The sequence below is a fragment of the Bufo gargarizans genome, chromosome 6 (genome assembly GCF_014858855.1).
Source record: "Bufo gargarizans isolate SCDJY-AF-19 chromosome 6, ASM1485885v1, whole genome shotgun sequence".
In the NCBI taxonomy this organism is placed as follows: Eukaryota; Metazoa; Chordata; class Amphibia; order Anura; family Bufonidae; genus Bufo; species Bufo gargarizans.
This window is the reverse complement of record NC_058085.1, coordinates 240,966,177-240,988,306: the sequence shown is the minus strand read 5'-3', so window position 1 is coordinate 240,988,306 and position 22,130 is coordinate 240,966,177. Positions and strand designations below refer to the sequence as shown.

The window sequence follows — 22,130 nt, the reverse complement described above, 5'->3', positions numbered from 1 at the left end:
AAATTGCCAGCTCACCAGCTTTTGTGCGACGTGAGCATGCGCTGGAACTCCATGTTCCACATGTTGGCCAGGCTTTGTGAGCAGCAGAGGGCAGTAGTGGAATACCAGCTGCAACATGGTCGTCGCCTTTCCAGTCAGCTTCCGCTATTCACAAGCGAGGAGTGGGCATGGAGGTCTGACCTCTGTGAAGTTTTAAGAAAATTTGAGGAATCAACACAGATGGTGAGCGGCAATAACGCTATTATCAGCTTCACCATCCCAATTCTGTGTCTACTCAAAGGCTAGCTGCTCACAATTAAGGATGACGCTTTGCATGAGGAAGAGGTGGAAATGGGGGAAGATATTACACAGGGTGATAGCCAGACCACCCACAGTTCGTCTTCTCAGTGCGAATTGGACGATTAAAAGGAGGAGGAGCAGGAGACGGTGCCTCCGCTACAGAGGGTAGTACCCATGGAAGTTGAATTCCATCCAGAGGCATAGCTATAGGTGAAGCAGAGGAAGCGGCTGCTTTGGGGCCCTGACCTAGAAGGGGCCCATCCAGAATAAGAAGGACTAAGATTTTGTCAGAGCCCCTCATAAGTATTACACAATGAAATGATATACAGTGGCAGTATAACAGTGTAGAAAACGGATGGAAGAACTGCCGGGCCTAGACTGAGAGAGTGATCTTTACTAGCCACAGGAATGGGGTGGCATGAAAGGAAAGGGTTGTGAAAAAAATTACTGGGGGAGGGGGGCCCCATTAAAAGATTTGCTGTGGGCCGCCTACATTGGAGGAGTTTGAGAGGAAGGTGCATGATATGTTGATATTAGAGAGAGGGGTGTATGTGAAAAGAGGGTGTCCTCAAAAGTTTGACAAACTGTGGAGTGATTGGTTATCTCATACCCATGTGGTTATATAGGCTCAGATTGATACAAGACTAGTTTACAGGGTGGGGGGGTGGGGGGGTGTTGGGATGGGGGAGGTGGCGGGAGGGGGTCTGGGAGGGTCTAGACATTTATAATGCCTGGTGTCTATTGTTTTATATATGGATATATTGTACATGCAGATACTTGATTCATAAATGTGTCGGTACTGACTTGATACCAATGTACGCTGAGTCCGTGATATGGACGAAGTAAGAAAAGACATTGTATTGATCTGTGAACCTCTGTCTTTATTGGTTTAATAAAAACGATTTGATTCAAAAAAGATTTGCTGTGGGGCCCAGTCATTTCTAGCTATGCCACTGATTCCATCTGTTCTGCATGGGTGGGCTTGCCTGTTGGTACTCTGGCACACATGGCTGACTTCATGTTAGGCTCCCTTTCCAGCGACCCGTGCGTTATAAACATTTTAGACAACATGGATCACTGGTTGTTCACCCTTCTCGACCCCCGCTACAAAGAGAACTTCTCATCTCTTATTCCTCTGGTCGAGAGGATGAGCAAAACGGTGCAATACCAGAAGGTCCTTGTTGAAAAATTACTCCAAAAATTTCTATCTGACAACATTGGCGGCAGAGTCCGTAGTTCCTTGGGCAACCGAGGACGGGAGACAAGGGGAACACACAGCAGTTCCAAAAGAGGCAGGGCAACACTCTCCAAAGCCTTGGACAGTTTCATGACACCCTGCCAGCACCCTCACCCTGATGTGCGGCCTACTGTGACAAGGAGGGAAACATTTAGGAAGATGTTGAAGAAGTACATAGCAGACCGTGTCAGCGTCCTCAATGATCCCTCAGTGCCTTACAACTACTGGGTGTCCAAGCTGGACACTTGGCACGAACGCCTTGCAGGTGCTGGCCTGCCCTGCCGCCAGCGTTTTGTCTGAGCGGGTATTTAGTGCTGCTCGTGGCATTATAACAGATAAGCGTATCCACCTGTCAACTGAAAAGGCTGACAGGTTGACTCTTATAAAAATGAACAAGGCCTGGATTGACCATGAATTCTCGACTCCACCAGAGGAAAGCGGCTGAACATAAAGGCACTTTAATTGTGTTTATAATGTACTGAATACACTGTATTGCCATGCACCCCTTCCACCACAAACAAGGGTATATGGTTGAATCTTAGAAGGTTAGCTCAGCTGCAGGCCCTCGCATATAATTTTTTAGAGGGTCAGCTCACCAGCAGACCCTCACCTACAATTTTTTACACGGTCAGCACACCTGCAGGCCCTCCCATATAATTTTTTAGAGGGTCAGCTCACCAGCAGGCCCGCAGCTAAAATCTTTTACATGGTCAGTTCACCTGCAGGCCCTCGCGTATAATGTTTTCCAGGGTCAGCTCACCAGCAGGCCCGCACCTAAAATCTTTTACAAGGTTCAGTTCACCACCAGGCCTGCACCTAAAATCTTTTAAAGGGTCAGCTCACCTACAGGCCCTCACATATAATGTTTTACAGGGTCAGCTTACCAGCAGGCCCTCGCATATAATTTTTTTAGAAGGTCAGCTCACCAGCAGGCCTTCACCTACAATCTTTTACAGGGTCAGCTCTGCTGCAGGCCCTCACATATAATTTTTTAGAGGATCAGCTCACCAGCAGGCCCTCACCTACAATCTTTTACAGGGTCAGCTCACCAGAAGGCCCTTGCATATAATGTTTCACATGGTCAGCTCACCAGCAGGCCTGCACCTAAAATCTTTTACAAGGTTCAGTTCACCACCAGGCCTGCACCTAAATTCTTTTACAGGGTCAGCTCACCTACAGGCCCTCGCATATAATGTTTTACAGGGTCAGCTCATCTGCAGGTCCTCGCATATAATTTTTTAGATGGTCAGCTCACTAGCAGGCCCTCACCTACAATCTTTTACAGGGTCAGCTCACCAGCAGGCCCTTGCATATAATGTTTCACAGGGTCAGATTACCAGCAGGCCTGCACCTAAAATCTTTTACAGGGTCAGCTCACCTGCAGGCCCTCGCATATAATTTTTTAGATGGTCAGCTCACCAACAGGCCTTCACCTACAATCTTTTACAGGGTTAGCTCACCTGCAGACCCCCACCTAAAATCTTTTACAGTGTCAGCTCACCTGCAGGCCCTCGTATATAATTTTTTACAGGGTCATATCACCAGCAGGCCATCAATCATAACTTTTCAAGGGTGTATGATTACCTCCTTTAAGTGTAAAGAAGGGTGTATTGGAGCGCCGGTTCCTTGTAATTTTTGGCAGCCCTTTCGCATAGTGCATAGGCTTTATGAGTGTAGGAGTCCCACTACCTGAGCAATTGTACCACAATGTGAATGAGGCCCTCCTTTATGTGATATACAGGTTGTATCGGAGTACGTCTTCCTTGTAATTTTTGGCAGCACTTGCACTTTATATACAAGGAAATATACAGGAAAGAATGTTTCCTAACAATTTTTCCTCCGTCTAAAATCGATTTTATCTTCGGGTTGGTGTGTATTATTGTCAGTCTGTAAAAGTGGTGTACTACTCTGGCAACATCGTTCCGAGCAGCGACCTGGGAGTCCAAGATGCATCCAGACATCCACCCCATGCTGTTCCCGAACCATTTAAGTGGTGTTTCCATCAATTTAGGAACTTTTCGTATGAACCAGACACCCTCCCTTCTTCAGAGCAGGGGTTGCCTGGTTTAATGCTCGGGTTCTCCCATTGACTTCCATTGTGCTCGAGTGCTCAGTAGAGCACCTGAGCATCCTGAGGTGTTCGGCCCGAGCCCCCGAGCACTATGGTGCTTGATCAACACTAATTAATGTATTGCAGTTGTCCATATTGCTTTGTTTGCTGGCTGGATTCATTTTTCCATCACATTATACATGGCTCGTTCCCATAGTTACAACCACCCTGCAATCCATCAACAGTGGCCGTGCTTGTAAACTACAGGAAAAAGCGCCGGCCTCTCTGGTAGCCGGGATGATGTGTGTGCTCATAGGCTGGTGCTTTTTCCTATAGTGTTCCCACTACTGCTGGATTGTAAGGTGGTCGTAACCATGGAATGAGCAGTGTATAATGTGATTGAAAAATGAATAAAGCCAGCAAAGGAGGCAATATGGATAATAACAATGCATTAGTAAGTGCCTTGTATTAACTCTGCATGATAAATGCCATTTGCTGAAGTAAGACAACCCCTTTAGGCTCTATGTATTTTACATGGTTATATACACGCAATATAAACGCGACACTTTCGGTTTTGGCTCCCATTTTGCATGAGCTAAACTCAAAGATCTGAAACATTTTCTATATACACAAAAGGCGCATTACTCTCAAATATTGTTCTCAAATCTGTCTAACTCTCTGTTAGTGTACACTTCTCACACTTTGCCAAGATAATCCATCCCACCTCACAGAGGTGTGGCATCTCAAGGTGCTGATTAGACAGCATGAATATTGCACAGGTGTGCCTTAGACTGCCCACAATAAAAGACACCTCTAAAATGTGCCGTTTAATCAAACAGCACAATCCCACAGATGTAGCAACGTTTGTTGGAGCGTGCAATTGGCATGCTGACTGCAGGAATGTCTACCAGAGCTGTTGCCCGTGCAATGAATGTTCATTTATCTACCATAAGCCGTCTCCAAAGGCGTTTCAGAGAATTTGGCAGTACATCCAACCGGCCTCACAACCGCAGACCACGTGTAACTACACCAGCCCAGGACCTCCACATCCAGCATGTTCACCGCCATGATCTTCTGAGACAAGCCACCCAGACAGCTGCAGCAATAATCGGATTGCATAACCAAAGAATTGCTGCATAAACTGTCAGAAACCATCTCAAGGAAGCTCCTTGTCGTCCTCATCGGGGGCAGTTCACCATCGTAACCGTCTTGAGTTGGCAAATGCTCACATTCGATGTTGTCTGGCACGTTAAAGAGGCGTTCTGTTCACGGATAAGTCCCGGTTTTCACTGTTCAGGGCAGATTGAAGACAGCGTGTGGTGTCATGTGGGTGAGCTGTTTGCTGACGTCAACGTTGTGGATCGAGTGGCCCATGGTGGCGATGGAGTTATGGTATGGACAGGCGTAGTTATGGAAAACGAACACAAGTGCATTTTATTGATGGCATTTTGAATGCACAGAGATGCCGTGGCGAGATCCTGAGGCCCATTGTTGTGCCATTCTTCCACGACCATCACCTCATGTTGCAGCATGATAATGCACGGCCCCATATTGCAAAGATCTGTACACAATTCCTAAAGGCTGAAAACATCCCAGTTCTTGCATGGCCAGCATACTCGCCGGACATGTCACCCATTGAGCATGTTTGGGATGCTCTTGATCGGCGTATAAGACAGCGTGTTCCAGTTCCTGCCAATATTCTGAAATTTCACACAGCTATTTAAGAGGAGTGGACATTTCAGAGTGTCCTTTTATTGTGGGCAGTCTAAGGCACACCTGTGCAATATTCATGCTGTCTAATCAGCACCTTGATATGCCACACCTGTGAGGTGGGATGGCAAAGGAGAAGTGCTCACTAACAGATTTAGACAGATTTGTGAACAATATTTGAGAGTAATGGGTCCTTTGTGTATGTAGAAAATGTTTCAGATCTTTTAATTCAGCTCATGCAAAATGGGAGCAAAACCAAAAGTGTTGTGTTTATATTTTTGCTCAGTGTATATATAACACAAGAAATAAAATATTAGGCACATCTTCCACACAGAAAATAAACTGTAGCAAATATTTACTGCACGTGTTAAACGTGGTAATGTGCATTTTTTCCCATTACCTAAATCTATACCTGTGTAAGAAAAATAACATAGCAATTTTTCATTTTTAAAGCTTCCCTGTCAGCTGCCATATTGTAGACACACAGGCAACCTAGTTGTATTGTCTGTATTTCAACACCTTCTGCTGACTCTGTCCCAATCTAAACAGCAAATCCAAAAAGTAAGCTCCAGAAAAAAGAAAGTATCAGTTTACTGAGTTTTATCTACACCAAAAATAGTTAATTTATTGACAATTCTGCACTGATACAATTCAGTTAACTTAAAGGGAACCTGTCACCTTCAAAAACCATATGAAGCCGCCAGCAGTACCTGTACCTGAGAGTAGCGAGCACTGTGTTTCTGAGGATAATTTTCTTACTGAAGGCAGATGCAGCAAAAGCTCTGAAAACGTTCCTTTATCACCTGCCGGCGCGCTTCTCTAGACATGTTTGAAGTCAAGGTGGCAGCGGCCTCCTTGCTTCAAGTCAAGGTAACCACACCCCTTCCCTGGCTCTTCGCTGTGACTGACAGCCGGCGGTTCGGCTGGCTTTGCCGAACTCTCAGCATAAATGCTGTCAGTCACAGCAAAGGGGCAGGGAAGGGGACGTTGTTACCTTGACTTTAAGCAAGGAGGTCGCTTCCCCCTTGACTTCAAGCATGTCTAGAGAAGCGCGCCGGCAGGGGATAAAGGAACGTTTTCAGAGCTTTTGCTGCATTTGCCTTCAGTAAGAAAATGATCATCAGAAACGCAGTGCTCGCTACTCTAAGGTGCTGCTGGCGGCTTCAGATGGTTTTTGGAGGTGACAGGTTCCCTTTAAATTCTTAACATAGTTTAAAAGGACATTGACCAAAGGCAATAAAGCACAGCTTTTTGTTTTCAAAGGCTACCCTACCAGGGTAACAAACACAGGAGTTAAATTTGAGTCTAGCAACTAAAGAGGACTGTATCCTCTATTAAATTAGTGTTCCCATCTTTGACAGTTATGTAATATTCATAGTATATGCTATAAATGTCTGATAGATGTGAGTCCAACCTCTTAAATGAGGTCCCTCAACTCCTGCTCCACCCGTGCATTGCTTCTCTATTCACTTCTATGGAAGTCACAGAAACAGCTGGGCATAGTTGCTCAGTTAATTCTCAAAGAAGAGAATGCAGAGAGTGTCTCTACCTGGATATCGAGATCACTCTCAGGTAGGATGAGGGTTGGGGGACCAAGAAGTGGGATCTATATGTATCAGATATTTATAGCATATCCTGTGGATATGGTTCCGAAAGCCGACATATTTTTGTCCACCCTTTCTAGGGTTCCCATGATTGAGTAAAACCGTATGATTACTTGTTAAGCACACATCATTACTGTAAGCAAATGAATGAGATATCTGTTAAAAGCAGTTATAATTCAGACGAGTGTACCCAGTGTGGAAATCACTCTTTGGGTGGGAGTGTGATTCCCTATTAAGGACTCTTCTCCTTTCACAGAAGTGAATGCAATTATAATGATTTATAATGCTGTGTCTCTACCTAACTTGCCATCTACTGAATTATACTAAAGGAATTATGTCAGAACCATTCAGTAGATGTAAGGTCGGGAAGAGACACACAGAATTAAAAATTATTATAATGCCGTGCAGTCCTGTCAAAGGAGTAGTGTGCATAATAGGGAATCATACTCACACATGGAGCATGATTTCCGCACAGGACATGCTCGTCTGAAATTACCCTAGAGGCAACCTGACACCTTGAAAATTAGGTCCAGTATGTGACCTGCCTCTTATGAAGCAGGAGTAGCAGAGCAGATTGATAATTATAAATATATTTGTGGCAAAAGTCAATATCATTAGGTTTAGGAGTTCAGTGGGCCCGCCTAAGCCCATAACAAGCAGAGGTTTAAATTAATTACTTACTAGTTCTACAGAATCTTTTGCCAGAATGCTGCCTGCAAATTGGACTGTGTTTTTTAAGATGATGGGTTCACTTTCAACTTATATGTTGCCTTTTTTCATGAGACCAAATGTACATGTGTTTTCTTATGTGCTAAAAGACCTGTGTTGTGAGCGAAGCATTTAGAGCAGTACGGACAAGAGAATGGCTTTTCGCCAGTGTGAATGACCTGATGTCTAACAAGATGAGCTTTCTGTGTAAAAGAGCTTGCACATTCAGAACATGCATAAGGTCTGTCACCTGTATGGATCCTCTGATGTGCAACAAGAGAAGATTTGAACACAAAACTCTTATTACACTTTGAACAGGGATATGGCTTTAAACCTGTGTGAACCCTCAGATGTTTAGACATGTTGGAGTTACATGTAAAACGTTTTCCACATTCAGAACAGGAAAATGGTTTCTCCCCTGTGTGTATTCTTTGGTGCAGAGCAAGATCAGATTTCTTTCTAAAACATTTGTTGCATTCTGCACATGTGAATGGCTTCTCACCTGTGTGGGTTTGGATGTGCACAGCAAGTTGGGATTTGTACATAAATCCTTTTTCACATTGAGGACAAAATAAGAGCTTTTCATCTATATGAACTCTATGTACATCAAGTTCAGTCAAAAATGTCATTTTTCTTTTGAATTTTTTTAAATTAGGATTCGATCCACCTGAGTCATTTTTCTTATTGCTAGAAGAACAAAGTGAGGTCTTGGCCAAGTGTCTCCCTGTGTTCCTATTTGTATTGTTATTATTGTCTGAAATTGGAATAATTTTATTACCAGTACATCTTTTAGCTGTAAAATGTGAGACAGTATGGGAACTACCAAGAGAAGATTCCTTGGGTTCAGGAGGAACAGTTGATATATTGTCTGGTATATATGCAGTGATGGGTTTTTCTTCCATGGCTTTGTCTTCTGTAAAATAAAATTGTGAAAAATATTAGATATCTGATTTAGTCATTACATTTTTGTCTTCTGAAAGTAATAAAGTGTGTTCAAGAGACATTAGTATAAGAAATACTTGAGAGAGGGAGAGTTATCAAAACAAATGTGAAGTTATGTCCATGCCAACCAATCTTGTTTCTGATTTCATGCTCCTAAACATTTCTGAAAAAAGGGTTGCAAATGAGGTCTTAACAAGCTCTGACTCTAATGCCACCAGATCTAAGGCAGCTATCCTGTAAGTCAATGTTTGACTCTTTAAATAGGCCTTGAGACATGACTCGGATATTATTTAAACCAGCACCTTGTCTGCAGACAGCTGTTTCATGGTGGTTGCCCCTCATAAGTGCAGAGCAGAGAGTACTGGCTTAACTGGGTGAGAGACCTAAGTCAGGATTTGGGTGTTACTATCTCGCTTTATGGGGAGAGTGCCTTAACCAGCATGAGGAAACATATAGGCCATACATGCTCCTCTTGAATTCTGGGAAGAAAGAGATGCAAATTAGCTCTTAAAAAGTTCAAGCCTCTAATGCCACCAGATGTAAGGCAAATATCCCATAAGTCAATGTTCAATCCTTTAAATAGGCCTTCAGACATGACTCGGATAATAAATAAGCCAGCACCTCACCTGCAGACATATGTTTCTGGGTGATTGCCCCCTAATCAGTGCAGAACAGAGAGTACTGGCTTAACTGGGTGAAAATCCTAGGTCAAGATTTGGGGGGTACTATCTCTTGTGGAGAATGTGCCTTAGGATCATGTATAAGTCTCCTCATGCCTATTAAGGTGCTCTCTCCCCAAGGAGAGATAGTACCCCCCAAATCCTGAAAAATGAAGGTTGGTACATTATTAGTTGGTATAGACAACTGTTCTGCTTATGATGTGCCCTGGTTTGCACTTTGCACCAGTGAGAGGGAAGGCTACTGTACAGAGATGTATGAGGAGCATACGTACACTGATTAATACTGTTGTGTTGTTTTTTTTTTTTTAATAATTACTAGATTCTAGTTCAACTAAGTGACCTTCAAAATTGTTAATATAAGTCACTTACCTGTTAATCTGATTGGTTGGTGATTTGCCATAATGACTTCCTTATACAGATCCTTGTGTTCTTCTAAATACTTCCACTCCTCCATGGAGAAATAGACAGTGACATCCTGGCTCCTTATAGGAACCTGACATACAATGATAAATAATCATGTAGAAACATCATATAGAATTATCATCCAGACACCTCATTTGGTGTTACTGTATTTGAAGTGGTACTCCAGAGGTAAGGATTTAACAAACATTAATTAAATGTAAGATCAGTGGAGGTCCAGCTTCTGGGACCCCAACCCCCTTCCCTGCAGTTGCAAGGCCACATCTAGGTGGAGTAACAGATGTGTATGTGCCCTACTATTTCATTCAAAGGGTGTGGCACTGACAGAACAGTCGAGTGCTGTGCCTCACCAACCTAACATTCAGTGGATATGTGAGTTATATCCATTGGATAGGGAAGAAATAGTTTTTCTGGATGAAATAACCCTTTATTGTGGTATACAATGCTTCAGAACCAAACAGGGCTACATTTTCTATCTCGAAAACTGTCCTTTTCAATAGTTTAAATATACTGGATAATAAAGAAAGCAAGTGACTATGGAGTAATGTCCCACAAGTACTCACCTCTCCAGTCAGCAGCTCAATGATTCTATTGGTGAACTTGATAATTTTCTGTTCATTTTTACTCATATTTATTGGTGAGTGAGGCTGATGCTCCTTGATGGGGCTTTTTCTGCTGCTAAGGGTATTATTTTTGGCTGGCTTTTTCACGGGTCCATAATCCTAAATTATAAGACATCTGTATAAATTAAGAGAAGTGAATGTTTCACTGGCACATGAAAGACTGTAAGGTATAGGATTGCAATGGGTGTCATATCTAGGCCTCTCCAGTAGTCTTTATATGGTGAGACATAATTATAAAGTTCCTCTCCAGTCATGTTCCTGTTTAGTAAGAGAAAACTGTGATGTCATGTAATATAATTCCCAGAATCGCTCACCTCTCCGGTCAGCAGGTAGATGATCTCCAAGGTGAGATTTAATATCTTCTCAGTCATTTGATTGTACTTCTCCATTCTGATAGTTTGTACAATCCTTGAAATCTAACAGGGTAAATAAACTGATATTTGTACCTAGAAATATACAAGAAATCTGTTATATGCTGATGGGTAAAAAAATTGTTAATCACCTTTACACTGTGAACTCAAGAATACTGCTTAAATGATTAAGGAGGTTCTCCGCTTTTCCTATACTGATGATCTATCTTTAGCATAGGTCCTCAATATCAGATCGGTAGGGGCTGAATGCCGGCATCCCTACCAATCGGCTGTATGAAGAGAATACCGCGCTCATACTGTGTTCTCTTCACTGTTTACCTGTTTTTCATCAACACAGCAGCGGCGAGCAGGTGTAATTACAACTCCTCTGCCCCATTCACTGCAATAGGACGGCTGCTTAAATGGGACTAAGCTACGCCTAAGCCATGTGCCCAATGAATGTGACATCACATGGTCTAGGAATAGGCTTAAGCACTCTGATATTGATCCTGATTAAAGGCTATCAATATAAAAAATAAATGAAAACCCCTTTAACTTTAGAATGACCTGACAAACTGAATTTAGCAAGATAGTCAGGACTCTTGTAGGAGCATAGGCTGAAATGCTGGCATCACAGTTTTGTGCAATGCTGTAAACTATTCTGAGTACTTGGGACTGTAAAGGGTGTCTGGCAATCTTCACTATTTTGTTATGCTCCACAAAGCACATGGCCTAATAAAATACATACTTTCCTATTTCCTGCCTCTCCAGGCCTGTGTCCTAGCTCCCTTCGTCCATCTTCTGGTCGCAGTACGGATATGGTCACCTGTGCCGCTGCCATCAGTAACTGGCTTCAGCGGTGATGTGTTCCCAAGCAGCACATCACTGTTGGCTCACATGCCACTTGGGTACATGTAACTGCTGAAGCCATGAAAGACAGCTCTGTAGGGCAAATACACTTCATTTTAAAAAGTCAAAATTTTCCAGGTTGAGAGCTGAACTATTGTCTACTTTGGGCATAATTACACTGCAACATATATATAATTCTATAGGTAACAAATATACATGACAAAAATAATTAACCATCCCTCATGAAGTACGGTCTATTAGCCCCCATAACCCACAAAAACCTCTCTTTCCAAATCTCTCTTTCCCAAGCCACCCCCCCCCTCCCACTGTGTGGGCTTATACCCACTGGTCAATAAGACCCCCCCCCCCCCCACACATTCAGAGCTGGGCAAGTGGAAACACATGATTATAATGTTTATCGGCCATAGACCCCTAGTGAGTTGCTGGCCATGTGTAACACTTTGCCAGACCCCCGTACTGTCCCCAGTACTTTCGTAAATTGGAAAGTATCCAGACTGCATATAAAGCCACTTGGGTGGATCTGGAGAGTCATCTAGAGACAAAAGGAGGGGAGGTACTTAAGAATCAAATGCTGGCAAAGGCCCCTGGTATTGTCCCCATAGATAAAGTCACAGACCAGTTGGGCCAGGAGTTTATCATGGCCCTTAAACCCTGGGTGAAAGAGCAACAGGACATTCAGACTGATATCTTTAACCTGAGACCCCCCCCCCCCCCGGGATCATTTGTTTATCGATATACTTTTTCAATTATGTAAAATGTATTACTTGTACATGATAATCCCCGTGATAGCCCCAATCCACGCTGATCATGGTATTGCGCCAAACACCAGCGTCCCCTCCTCCTCATTGCGCATGTGTCAGTATCCTTCCACAGCCACTAGGTAGCGGAGGCATTACTTGCCGTCGGCCAATGAAAAAAAGGCCGTCCATGACATCAGTAGTTGCCGCTTCCGGAGCCAAAAAGAAAAATCCAACACTGGGAAGCTGGAGCCAATAGAAAAAGGGGCCTATTATGACATCAGCTGTTGCTGTGTGGAGGGGAAATTACTCCTCCTCTCAACACGGCCTAAAGGCTGGCCAACTAGCTCCGGTTGTCAGTGAGACAGGGGCACTTCCATAAATAGAAGCGAGCGATCCGTCTCATCTGACACACAGAGTCAAACAGGCCGGCAACCATTTATCAATAGGGGGAGTTTCAGTCAAACCTGCCTTTTTTAATATCATTTTAAGAGGCCATTAATTAAGTATTAAATCCACCAGTCTTTAGCTGGAAACCCATACATTGGAGCAAAGTACCTCCAGGGTAACAATCAGCGACCGCCAGTTGAACACCCACATGAGGCAACTATGCGTTTACCCCTGGTCATGATTATTTTTTTCGGGATTTCATCAGGATTTACATGAGTATTCTTTCCTCCCTGCATTTTTATGCATTCCCGCTGATGCTAATGTCTGTAAAGCGCTATGGAATAAAGTAGTGTTATATACAGGTGAAACTTGAACATTAGAATATCGTGCAAAAGTCTATTTATTTCAGTAATGCAAATTAAAAGGAATTGCATTAATGCATCTTAAAATTAAAATTTAGTGAAAAGGTTCAATATTCTAGGCTCAAAGTATCACACTCTGGTCAGCTAATTAATCCATACCCCCTGAGCAAAGGGGACCTCAAATTGTGTCTTTGGGGTTTCATAAGCTATAAGCCATAATCATCCAAATTATAACAAATAAAGCCTTGAAATATCTCACTTTGCATGTAGTGAGTCTCTCTCATATGTTAGTTTCACCTTTTAAGTTGCATTACTGAAATAAATGAACTTTGCACAATATTCTAAATTTCGAGTTTCACCTGTAAGTGCATGAAATAATAATAATGTATGTATTTGGAAACAAATGTGCACAAAACTCGGACATGCTGCAGATTTCAAATACTGACAGAAATTATACACCCATGTGAATAGCTCTATTCATTAGCAGAAGATTTCGGTACATAAAATCTAAACCAGATATGCATTGCAAATACGCTCGTGTGAAAGAGGTCTAAGGCATGTACTGTAATAGTCCACAGGGTCACAAAGGTACCCAAGTTAACCCCTAAAAACTAAAGACCTTTTTCACATTAGCTAATGTTAATTTTCATTAGTTCAACATTTATGTGCATGGCAGGATTGCGAGGAGAAAGATGCTGCTCTGCAAAAAGAAGAAAAAGGGGGCACTGCCTCTGTCTGGAGAAATAAATCTCCAGAGGCGTCAAGGCTTCTTCAGCATAAGAGCTGTAAATCTGTGGTCATAGCAGGAACAGGAAAGTCTTAGATACATTATTAAAACCAAATCGCATCAACACTTAGGAAAATAAATGTTTTTCTATTTTAAGGCAGATTGGCTAATTCCCTTAGTTTTTTTTTTCCTGGATCAAGAAGCAAAGTTCTGGCATTTACCCAAACCCCTTCTCTTTATCCACATACTCTACAATCCCTTTGTGGAACTTCATAGACATATCTTTTTTAGGGTACTTTCACACTTCCTTCAAAGTTTTCTGGTATTGAGTTCCGTCCCAGGGGCTCAATACCAAAAAGAAAACTGATGTTTTATCCTAATGCATTCTGAATGGAAAGCAATCCGTCCAGGATGCATCAGGATGTCTTCAGTTCAGTCCTTTTACGGTATTTGGACGGAGAAAAAAACACAGCATGCTGCATTTTTTTATCCGGCCATAAATCCTGAACACTTGCCGGAATACTTTGGAATGTATTAGTGCCGAATCCGGCATTAAAACTGCCGCATTGACGGTCCCGGTCTTCTGGTCTGCGCATGCGCAGACCTTTACAAATTTAAAAGTAAATAAATACTGGATCTGTTTTTCCAGGTGACACCGGAGAGACGGATCCGGTATTGCAACGCATTTGTGAGACGGATCCGCACCCGTGTACAAATGGTTCCCATTTGCATACAGATTGTCGGATCCGGCAGGCAGTTCCAGAGACGGAGCTGCCTGCAAGAATCCAGCAACACAAGTGTGAAAGTACCCTTAGCCAAACTAAAAAATTCAACTGTCCCTTTAAAAATGTATTGACTTTTATCTTATGTAACATGATTGGCCCTTTTGTTGTTGGTTTACATTTGCTAAATATCCATAAACCTTGTTTCAAGCATAACATAATTGCCCAGTTGCAATTTTCAAGGTAACAATATGAATTCTCAGATTGTAGCATTGAAACTGATTAGGCTGTTTTCCCATCACCTTTTTACTCTATGTTCAAGGAATACACAAGGCATATACATTAAACAGCTGCTTCAGCTAGATGACATCTAGGGGCATCTGTCACAATAGAGTTTCATTGTAAAAAAATAAAAGTATACGCTTTTCTTGCTGTACTCTGCAGGGTGAAGCTTTTGGATCCCCCCCCTCCACCCCCCACACACACAGATATGATTAAATGTAGGGCAAAAACGTGGTATGAACCCAGCCTTAAATCTATGTAACTAGATAACCTTTGATTCTTTAATAACAAAATAAATAGTTTAGCCATTGTATGGATTTATGATGCACTCAGAAAGTTGGAGAAGTCTCCTGCTTACCAGTACCTGTGAGGCCTACTTGGTTTAATCTCTTCTCTGATGTCTTCCTCAGGTTTGCTCTCTGTTAAACTAGTATTTATCATGTTAAGGCGGCCACCATATTCGAAAGAACGTCACACCCATATAGACACTGGAGCTTGTCTGTCTTTCGTGTCACACAAGTACTACACAATTTTTAATGAGGCTACTTGCATATGAACAGGAGTTTGCACTCAAGTGTTTGCATACACTAAACTAGTCTATTGACATTAAATAGCAACAGAATGATGATGGAAATTTGTTTGTTAAAATGTTTTGTAAAAAGAAAAAGTCATTTAAATATCTTACCAATCTTTCCAAATATGTTCATACACATAATACATTTAAATGTATTAAACTAGGGGAAAAAACTTTATTTTTTTTGTGGTTGACATGAATTGGCAATTTCCAAACATTTGTGCCACCTAAAAGCTATATTGGGTTATTTACTAAGACCAGAGTTTAAGCTGCTGGCCTTATTAACCCTTGAACCCTTGAACTGGTGCAAGATGCGACTAAGTCATGTAGAGGTGCCGGGCCTCTACACAACTTAGGAGCATCCACAGCCTGCCTAAATATACACCATCTCCCTCGCTGGCATAGATTAGGTCATTTTCTACTCCTAAAAATGATAAATAAGAGGCCACTTTTTTTTTAGACCTGACGTGAGCGGGGAAAAGTCGCAGATTCAGCTGCAAGTTCCCTCTGCGATCAAATCTGCAATATATGTATATATATACCAAACAATGACCCCTATAGTTTCCACTATGCCAAATGGCATCTTAGTAACCAGATGGTTTCCAAATACACATGCACAGCGGTAGAATTCAAACATTTAGCATCTTTATAATTTGAAGAACATGTGATAGCAATAAGCCAACAGAGTTGCGGGTTCACTTTTGGCATATGATGTAATGACGATATGCAAGTATAAGTTATCTGTAACTTACAATGTAACTGTAGCGTGCTTGAGAAAGTCTCTTGTATGAGCCAAAACATAGTGTTTTTTCTGGTAATAAAATTAATTATTTTGATGAACTTTTGCAGCGGGCAGGTCTCGCGCTAGTCCTCTCTTCCACCGGTGTTATGTGAGTATTTAAAAAAAAAAACTTTCAAGTTTAGATAAGTCAATGACAAGTAAAACACATGTGTCTGACATCTATGATAGTAATACAACATATTCATATATAGTTATTGAGGCATAACAATAAATTAACAAATCCAAACCCTGTGATCCATATTTAGAGCATAAAATATCCCATCCACTCAAAATCTGAGCATTAATAGTATTAAAATACAAGTTTTAAGTTACAAATGTTGTTAATGAGTTGACAATAGCTATTAGCTATAAGGCTAATACCTTTATGATATATGGGGGTGATTTTGAAGCTATAGGTGCCTGTCAGGATAGCACTATAAATGCAAAAGCCATATAATGTAAAAACAATATATTGCAAAAACATCATTATTATATAAGGATTGAGTAAATAAGTGTATAGCCTTTTAGGTCTCCAGAACTGGGTTTATAAACTAGGTTAATTCGCTGCATATACACGCGCAATAAACATAGATATCTGTGGTAGGGTCTCTTCTTTTGTAACCTACTCTACAGACACAAGTATATACAATTTTGTGGCAATATGAACATAACATGGGAGCAGCCACAATACCCTCAGCTCGTTTTTTCTCCAAGTCCCGGCGCATGTGCAGTAGTGAGCAGTAGGGGCGTTCAGAGGCTATGTATGAGCATCCTACTATTAATGTCATTCTGGTGTCTAAGTCCTAGCGCATGCGCATTATGGAGATAGAAGTAATATCATTCTGGTGTCTAAGTCCTAGCGCATGCGCACTATGTCTGTCTAAGTGCCGGCGCATGCGCAGAATGTTAGAAAGCGCGAACTAAGGACAAGCATTGGCGGCGATCGGCACTGCATCAGTAGGCTGTTGTCATCTAAGTCCCAACGCATGCGCACTAGGATACCTCGGGCCCGCATGAAGGGTAAGTGTGTGCGGCTGTTCCCACTGCGTATCGGGTCATCCTGGACCTTCCCCCATAAGTGACGCCACAAACCTGTCATTGCAACATTAGTAGCAATGATAGGCTAGAACTAACCAGCCTGATCCAAACCTGCTTAGGATTGGTGCTTCCTCCCACAGGAAGTGATAGATGAGAGGTTAAATTCCTCCACCAGCGGTAGGTATTCAAGTCTGCCCGATACCCCTGATGAAGCCAGAATAGCTGGCGAAACATGTTGGGGGGCGGATTTTAGGTTTTAATCTGCTGACCACATTGAGTTTTTGCAGTGATCTGTGTGCCTGATATATCAACATATGCTGCCATTAGGCCTGCTGAATCTTGGTGTTTTAACCCCAGATACGGTGGCCAAGTAGTTATCAGACACAGTTGGAATCTGTTTATACAGCAGGGTTTCTGGTGTGGGGTTGAGCGGTGTTAGTGCACTCCAGCCAATCCATACACCTTAGTGACCCTTAATATACAGCAAGTCTCATGTGCTCAGTGTTTTTAACCCTATAGGTAGCTCACAATTTATTATTTCACTCGTGTTTTTGACATGATTAAGTAAAAGTTATGTTTTATTAGTCTGGGACAAGAGTGGTTAGCAGCCGTACAGGCAGTAGTGTTTAAGTAATAAATTAACCCTTCCCAGATAGGGTCCTTTATAAGCAGACTTGTATTGAAGTAGTTAACGAAACATGGGGAGTATATAATGATATAAAAAGATGACGTGGTGTCCAAAAATTTAAACCACTTACTCAAGAAACGAGGACCCTTAAAAACTGATACTTTATTTCTAATGTAGATAAAAAAGTAAGCTACCAATAAGGCTGGCTCTAGTAGGTGCAAAATACAACTATACCTAAATGTAAAGAATCAAAAACAAACCACAATAGCAGCAGTGGCATCTCTACCCTTCAAATTTTTGGGGGGCACACTGGGGGCCAGGACAAAAGAAGAGGGGGCAGCTATAACAACGATACATTTACACAAGTACGCTTAGAAATGCTGCGATACTTTACCCAATACCTAAAACCGCAACAGGGAAGAAAAGTCCAGCTGTCTGTGGATGACACTTTTATAGAGAGGGGGATCTGTGGATGACACTGCTATGGGGGGAGGGGGATCTGTGGATGCCACATACCGTGTATAGCATCTTATGTGTCATCCACAGATCCACCCCATGACAGTGTCATCCCCATTTCCCCCTCCATAACAGTGTCATCCACAGATCTCCCTCACCGCCTCTCACAGGAGTGTACATTTGACATTTCTAAACTGTAACCCATATCCTGCAGTAACTTTAAATCAGGATTAAGCGGCCGCTCATCTCTACTAGTACCTTAACCTTACACCACTCGGCTAACTTCGGTAACAGGGCCAGGCTGCGGCCTACAGGCACTGCCTGTTAGTTGTTATCGAGCGAGTGCTGATTTCTGCAGGTCAGAGCATACGGATTACAGTTTAGAAGAAATGTACACTCCTGGGAGTGGTCCAGACTAGTGGCGGATAGAGGTATACTGTATGGCACAGTGTAAAGGTATACTGTGTGGCACAGTGTAGAGGTATACTGTGTGGCACAGTGTAGAGGTATACTGTGTGGCACATTGTAGAGATATACCGTGGGGCACAGTGTAGAGGTATACCGTGGGGCACAGTGTAGAGGTATACTGTGGGGAACAGTGTAGAGGTATACTGTGGGGCACAGTGTAGAGGTACATTGTGGGGCACAGTGTAGAGGTATACTGTATATTGTGTGCACAGTGTAGACAGAGGTATACTGTGTATTGTGGGGCACAGTGTAGCGGTATACTGTATATTGTGGGGCACAGTGTAGCGGTATACTGTATATTGTGGGGCACAGTGTAGAGGTATACTGTATATTGTGGGGCACAGTGTAGGCTATGTGTGTATAACATAAACATATTTCACATGAACACTTACAGTTACTTGGCTTGGCCCTTGGGGATCTCGGAACCACTTCCACACTTTGGCCGGGGGCTCGGTGGAGCTGATGTTGTGCTTTATCCTAATGAGAAAGATTTCATAATAAGGATTTTGAGAAGGGGCAGAGGGATAGCAGAGCAGGGAGAGGCTGGTGCTGCTACTAGGGGGTCATACCATGGGGGAGTAATAAAGCACACCATAATGCCGCCCAGTAGAAATAATTCACCTTATAATGTGACAATGCAAAAAATACCCCCTTATGCCCCCAGTTGAGCTAATGTCCCCCATAATGTGCCAGTATAAAATACCCCTATATAGTGCCCCCAGTAAATGCCCCCATAGTGCTCCTCTCCCCCTTCCTCCTAGTGCCCCCCATAATGTACCAGTATAAAATGCCCCAGTAGATGCCCTCAGTGTCCCCCATAATTTGCAAGTATAAATTACCCCTTCTTAGTGCCCCCATAGATGACTACATAGTACTCCTCCCCCCCTTCCCCATAGTACCCACCATAATGTGTCCCAGTATAAAATGCTACTGTACAGAGCCCCCCATATAAAACACCCCTTCTTTGTGGCCTCAGTAGTAGCCCCTATAGTGCCCCCCATTACGTGCCAGTAATAAGACCCCCCCATTACGTGCCAGTAATAAGACCCCCCCATTACGTGCCAGTAATAAGACCCCCCATTACGTGCCAGTAATAAGACCCCCATTACGTGCCAGTAATAAACCCCAAATTACGTGCCAGTAATAAGCCCCCCATTACGTGCCAATAATAAGACCCCCATTACGTGCCAGTAATAAGACCCCCATTACGTGCCAGTAATAAGACCCCCATTACATGCCAGTAATAAGACCCTCATCACGTGCCAGTAATAAGCCCCCCCATCACGTGCCAGTAATAAGCCCCCCATCACGTGCCAGTAATAAGCCCCCCATCACGAGCCAGTAATAAGCCCCCTCATCATGTGCCAGTATTAAGCCCCCCATCATGTGCCAGTATTAAGTAAGTCCCCCCTATCATGTGCCAGTATTAAGTAAGCCCCCCCCCATCATGTGCCAGTATTAAGTAAGTCCCCCCAATCATGTGGCAGTATTAAGTAAGTCCCCCCCATCATGTGACAGTATTAAGTAAGTCCCCCATCATGTGCCAGTATTATGTAAGTCCCCCCCATCATGTGCCAGTATTAAGTAAGTCCCCCCATCATGTGCCAGTATTAAGTAAGTCCCCCCATCATGTGCCAGTATTAAGTAAGTCCCCACCATCATGTGCCAGTATTAAGTCCCCCCCATCATGTGCCAGTATTAAGTAAGTCCCCACCATCATGTGCCAGTATTAAGTAAGTCCCCCCCATCATGTGCCAGTATTAAGTAAGTCCCCCCATCATGTGCCAGTATTAAGTAAGTCCCCCCATCATGTGCCAGTATTAAGTAAGTCCCCCCCATCATGTGCCAGTATTAAGTAAGTCCCCCGTCCCCCTTTTCATGTGCCAGTATCAAGTAAGTCCCCCCCAATGTGCCAGGATCACTATTGTAAAACCCCAAAAAAAACAAAAAAAAAAAAAACACTTAATACTTACCTCCATGTCAGCGATGCGATGCAGGCCTCTTCTGGCCTGTGTCCCACGCTGTATGGCTCAGGCGGCGCGATGACGTCATCGCGCCGCCTGCGCCGGTCTCTGATAGGCTGCCGGCCTAGTGACATGCCTCTCCCTTCCCTGCACCACCACTGGCACAGGCAGATTACTAAGGAGATGAGCGCAATGGAAATGGCGGTGGCTCAGTTAGGGGGGGCACAGCATGATGTAGGGGGGGCCGTGGCCCCCTCTGGCCCCCCCCTGGCGACGCCACTGAATAGCAGGAAAAACAAGGGTGTGTGGACAGTATCTGAAATACGGGGTACCGGTATACCAGGGGGGAGACTATCCCTAAGGAAACCCTGGTCAACCCTCAGCCCGGGGACGACCCCTAAAGGTGGAGTCTCCCTGTCCTGATTTGCCCTAAGAAGCCCTGCGAGGTCGGACCTTTAACCGGTTCACCCCGACGCGCTTCCCCCGAAGTGGGTTCATCAGGGGGAATGTAATGGTAAAATGCGGTCCAGAAGCACAAGATAATAAAATATATATACACAAAGGTACACAAAAGACTCCACTAGGCGTGGTAAAACAAGGGAACAAGATGCATCCTACCACATGTAGTTCACCGTAAACAGAAGGCAGGAGATACTACATGGAGGTTTCCCTTGTTAATCCTGACGCCCAGGAGGTGCATATTCCAAAAAACAAATATATAGCAATATAGCGAATATTGTGTAATAATTATGTAGTAAGTCAGTGATAATATCTGACACTGGAAAAGCAGCTTTCCCAGTGTCAGATTTTATCACTGAGTTATTACCCAGCTTTCCCAGTGTCAGATATCATCCTAGTGTAGATCGCGAATATTCTGATCATGAATATTCTAATTTTCAACCCATGCAAACGGACGTACTAACCATCAACTAGGTTAACTCCTGCCCCACTGTCAATAAACACCTCAATTCCCACAGTTTTGGACTCTAGCGCCACCTCGGCAGACAGGAGAAATCAGGTACTACCAGTAAATGACAAAAGTAAGTTCTCTGACTCCCCACCTACACCACCAAGAGTAAGATGGGGTTTTAACTTTTTTTTTTGTTTTCACCTTGACGCTGAACACAAGGGCAAACATTAACAAAATGTCCCCTTTTTCCACAGAAAAAACATACTGCCTTCTTATGACTAAAACTCTTGGAAGCAGGCCCTGGGGTATCTCCCCCTAACTGCATAGGTTCGTCACTAGACATAAACTCAGGAAGCCGCCACGTTATATGATGATTCATCCTTAGAGGGAGGGACCTTAGATCTCTCTAGGGCATCTATCAATACGTACGGCAAGGGACATAGCAGCTTCCAATGACAGGATTTTTGTGAAAGGCCAAAGCGTCCTTTAGCCGGATAATCCCTGACAAAATTGGCTACGGAGAGCTGGATCATTCCACTCTGTATCCGTAGACCATCTCTTAAATTCAGAGCAATAGATCTCCTCAGAACGCTCTCCCTGCCGCAAACCACGTAACTT

The 22,130-nt window shown here is 43.2% G+C and overlaps 1 protein-coding gene across 1 annotated transcript; it reads right to left on the bottom strand.

Moving 5' to 3' along the window:
• Window positions 1–7,656: 7,656 nt before the first annotated feature.
• Window positions 7,657–10,769, bottom strand: LOC122942109 (oocyte zinc finger protein XlCOF7.1-like). Its single transcript, XM_044299606.1, has 5 exons — window positions 10,756–10,769; window positions 10,568–10,669; window positions 10,194–10,352; window positions 9,580–9,703; window positions 7,657–8,501 (listed from the first exon to the last, which is right to left on the bottom strand). Exons 2-5 carry the CDS (start codon window positions 10,640–10,642, stop codon window positions 7,657–7,659), a joined length of 1,203 nt encoding a protein of 400 aa, XP_044155541.1. The 5' UTR covers window positions 10,643–10,669; window positions 10,756–10,769.
• Window positions 10,770–22,130: the final 11,361 nt, after the last annotated feature.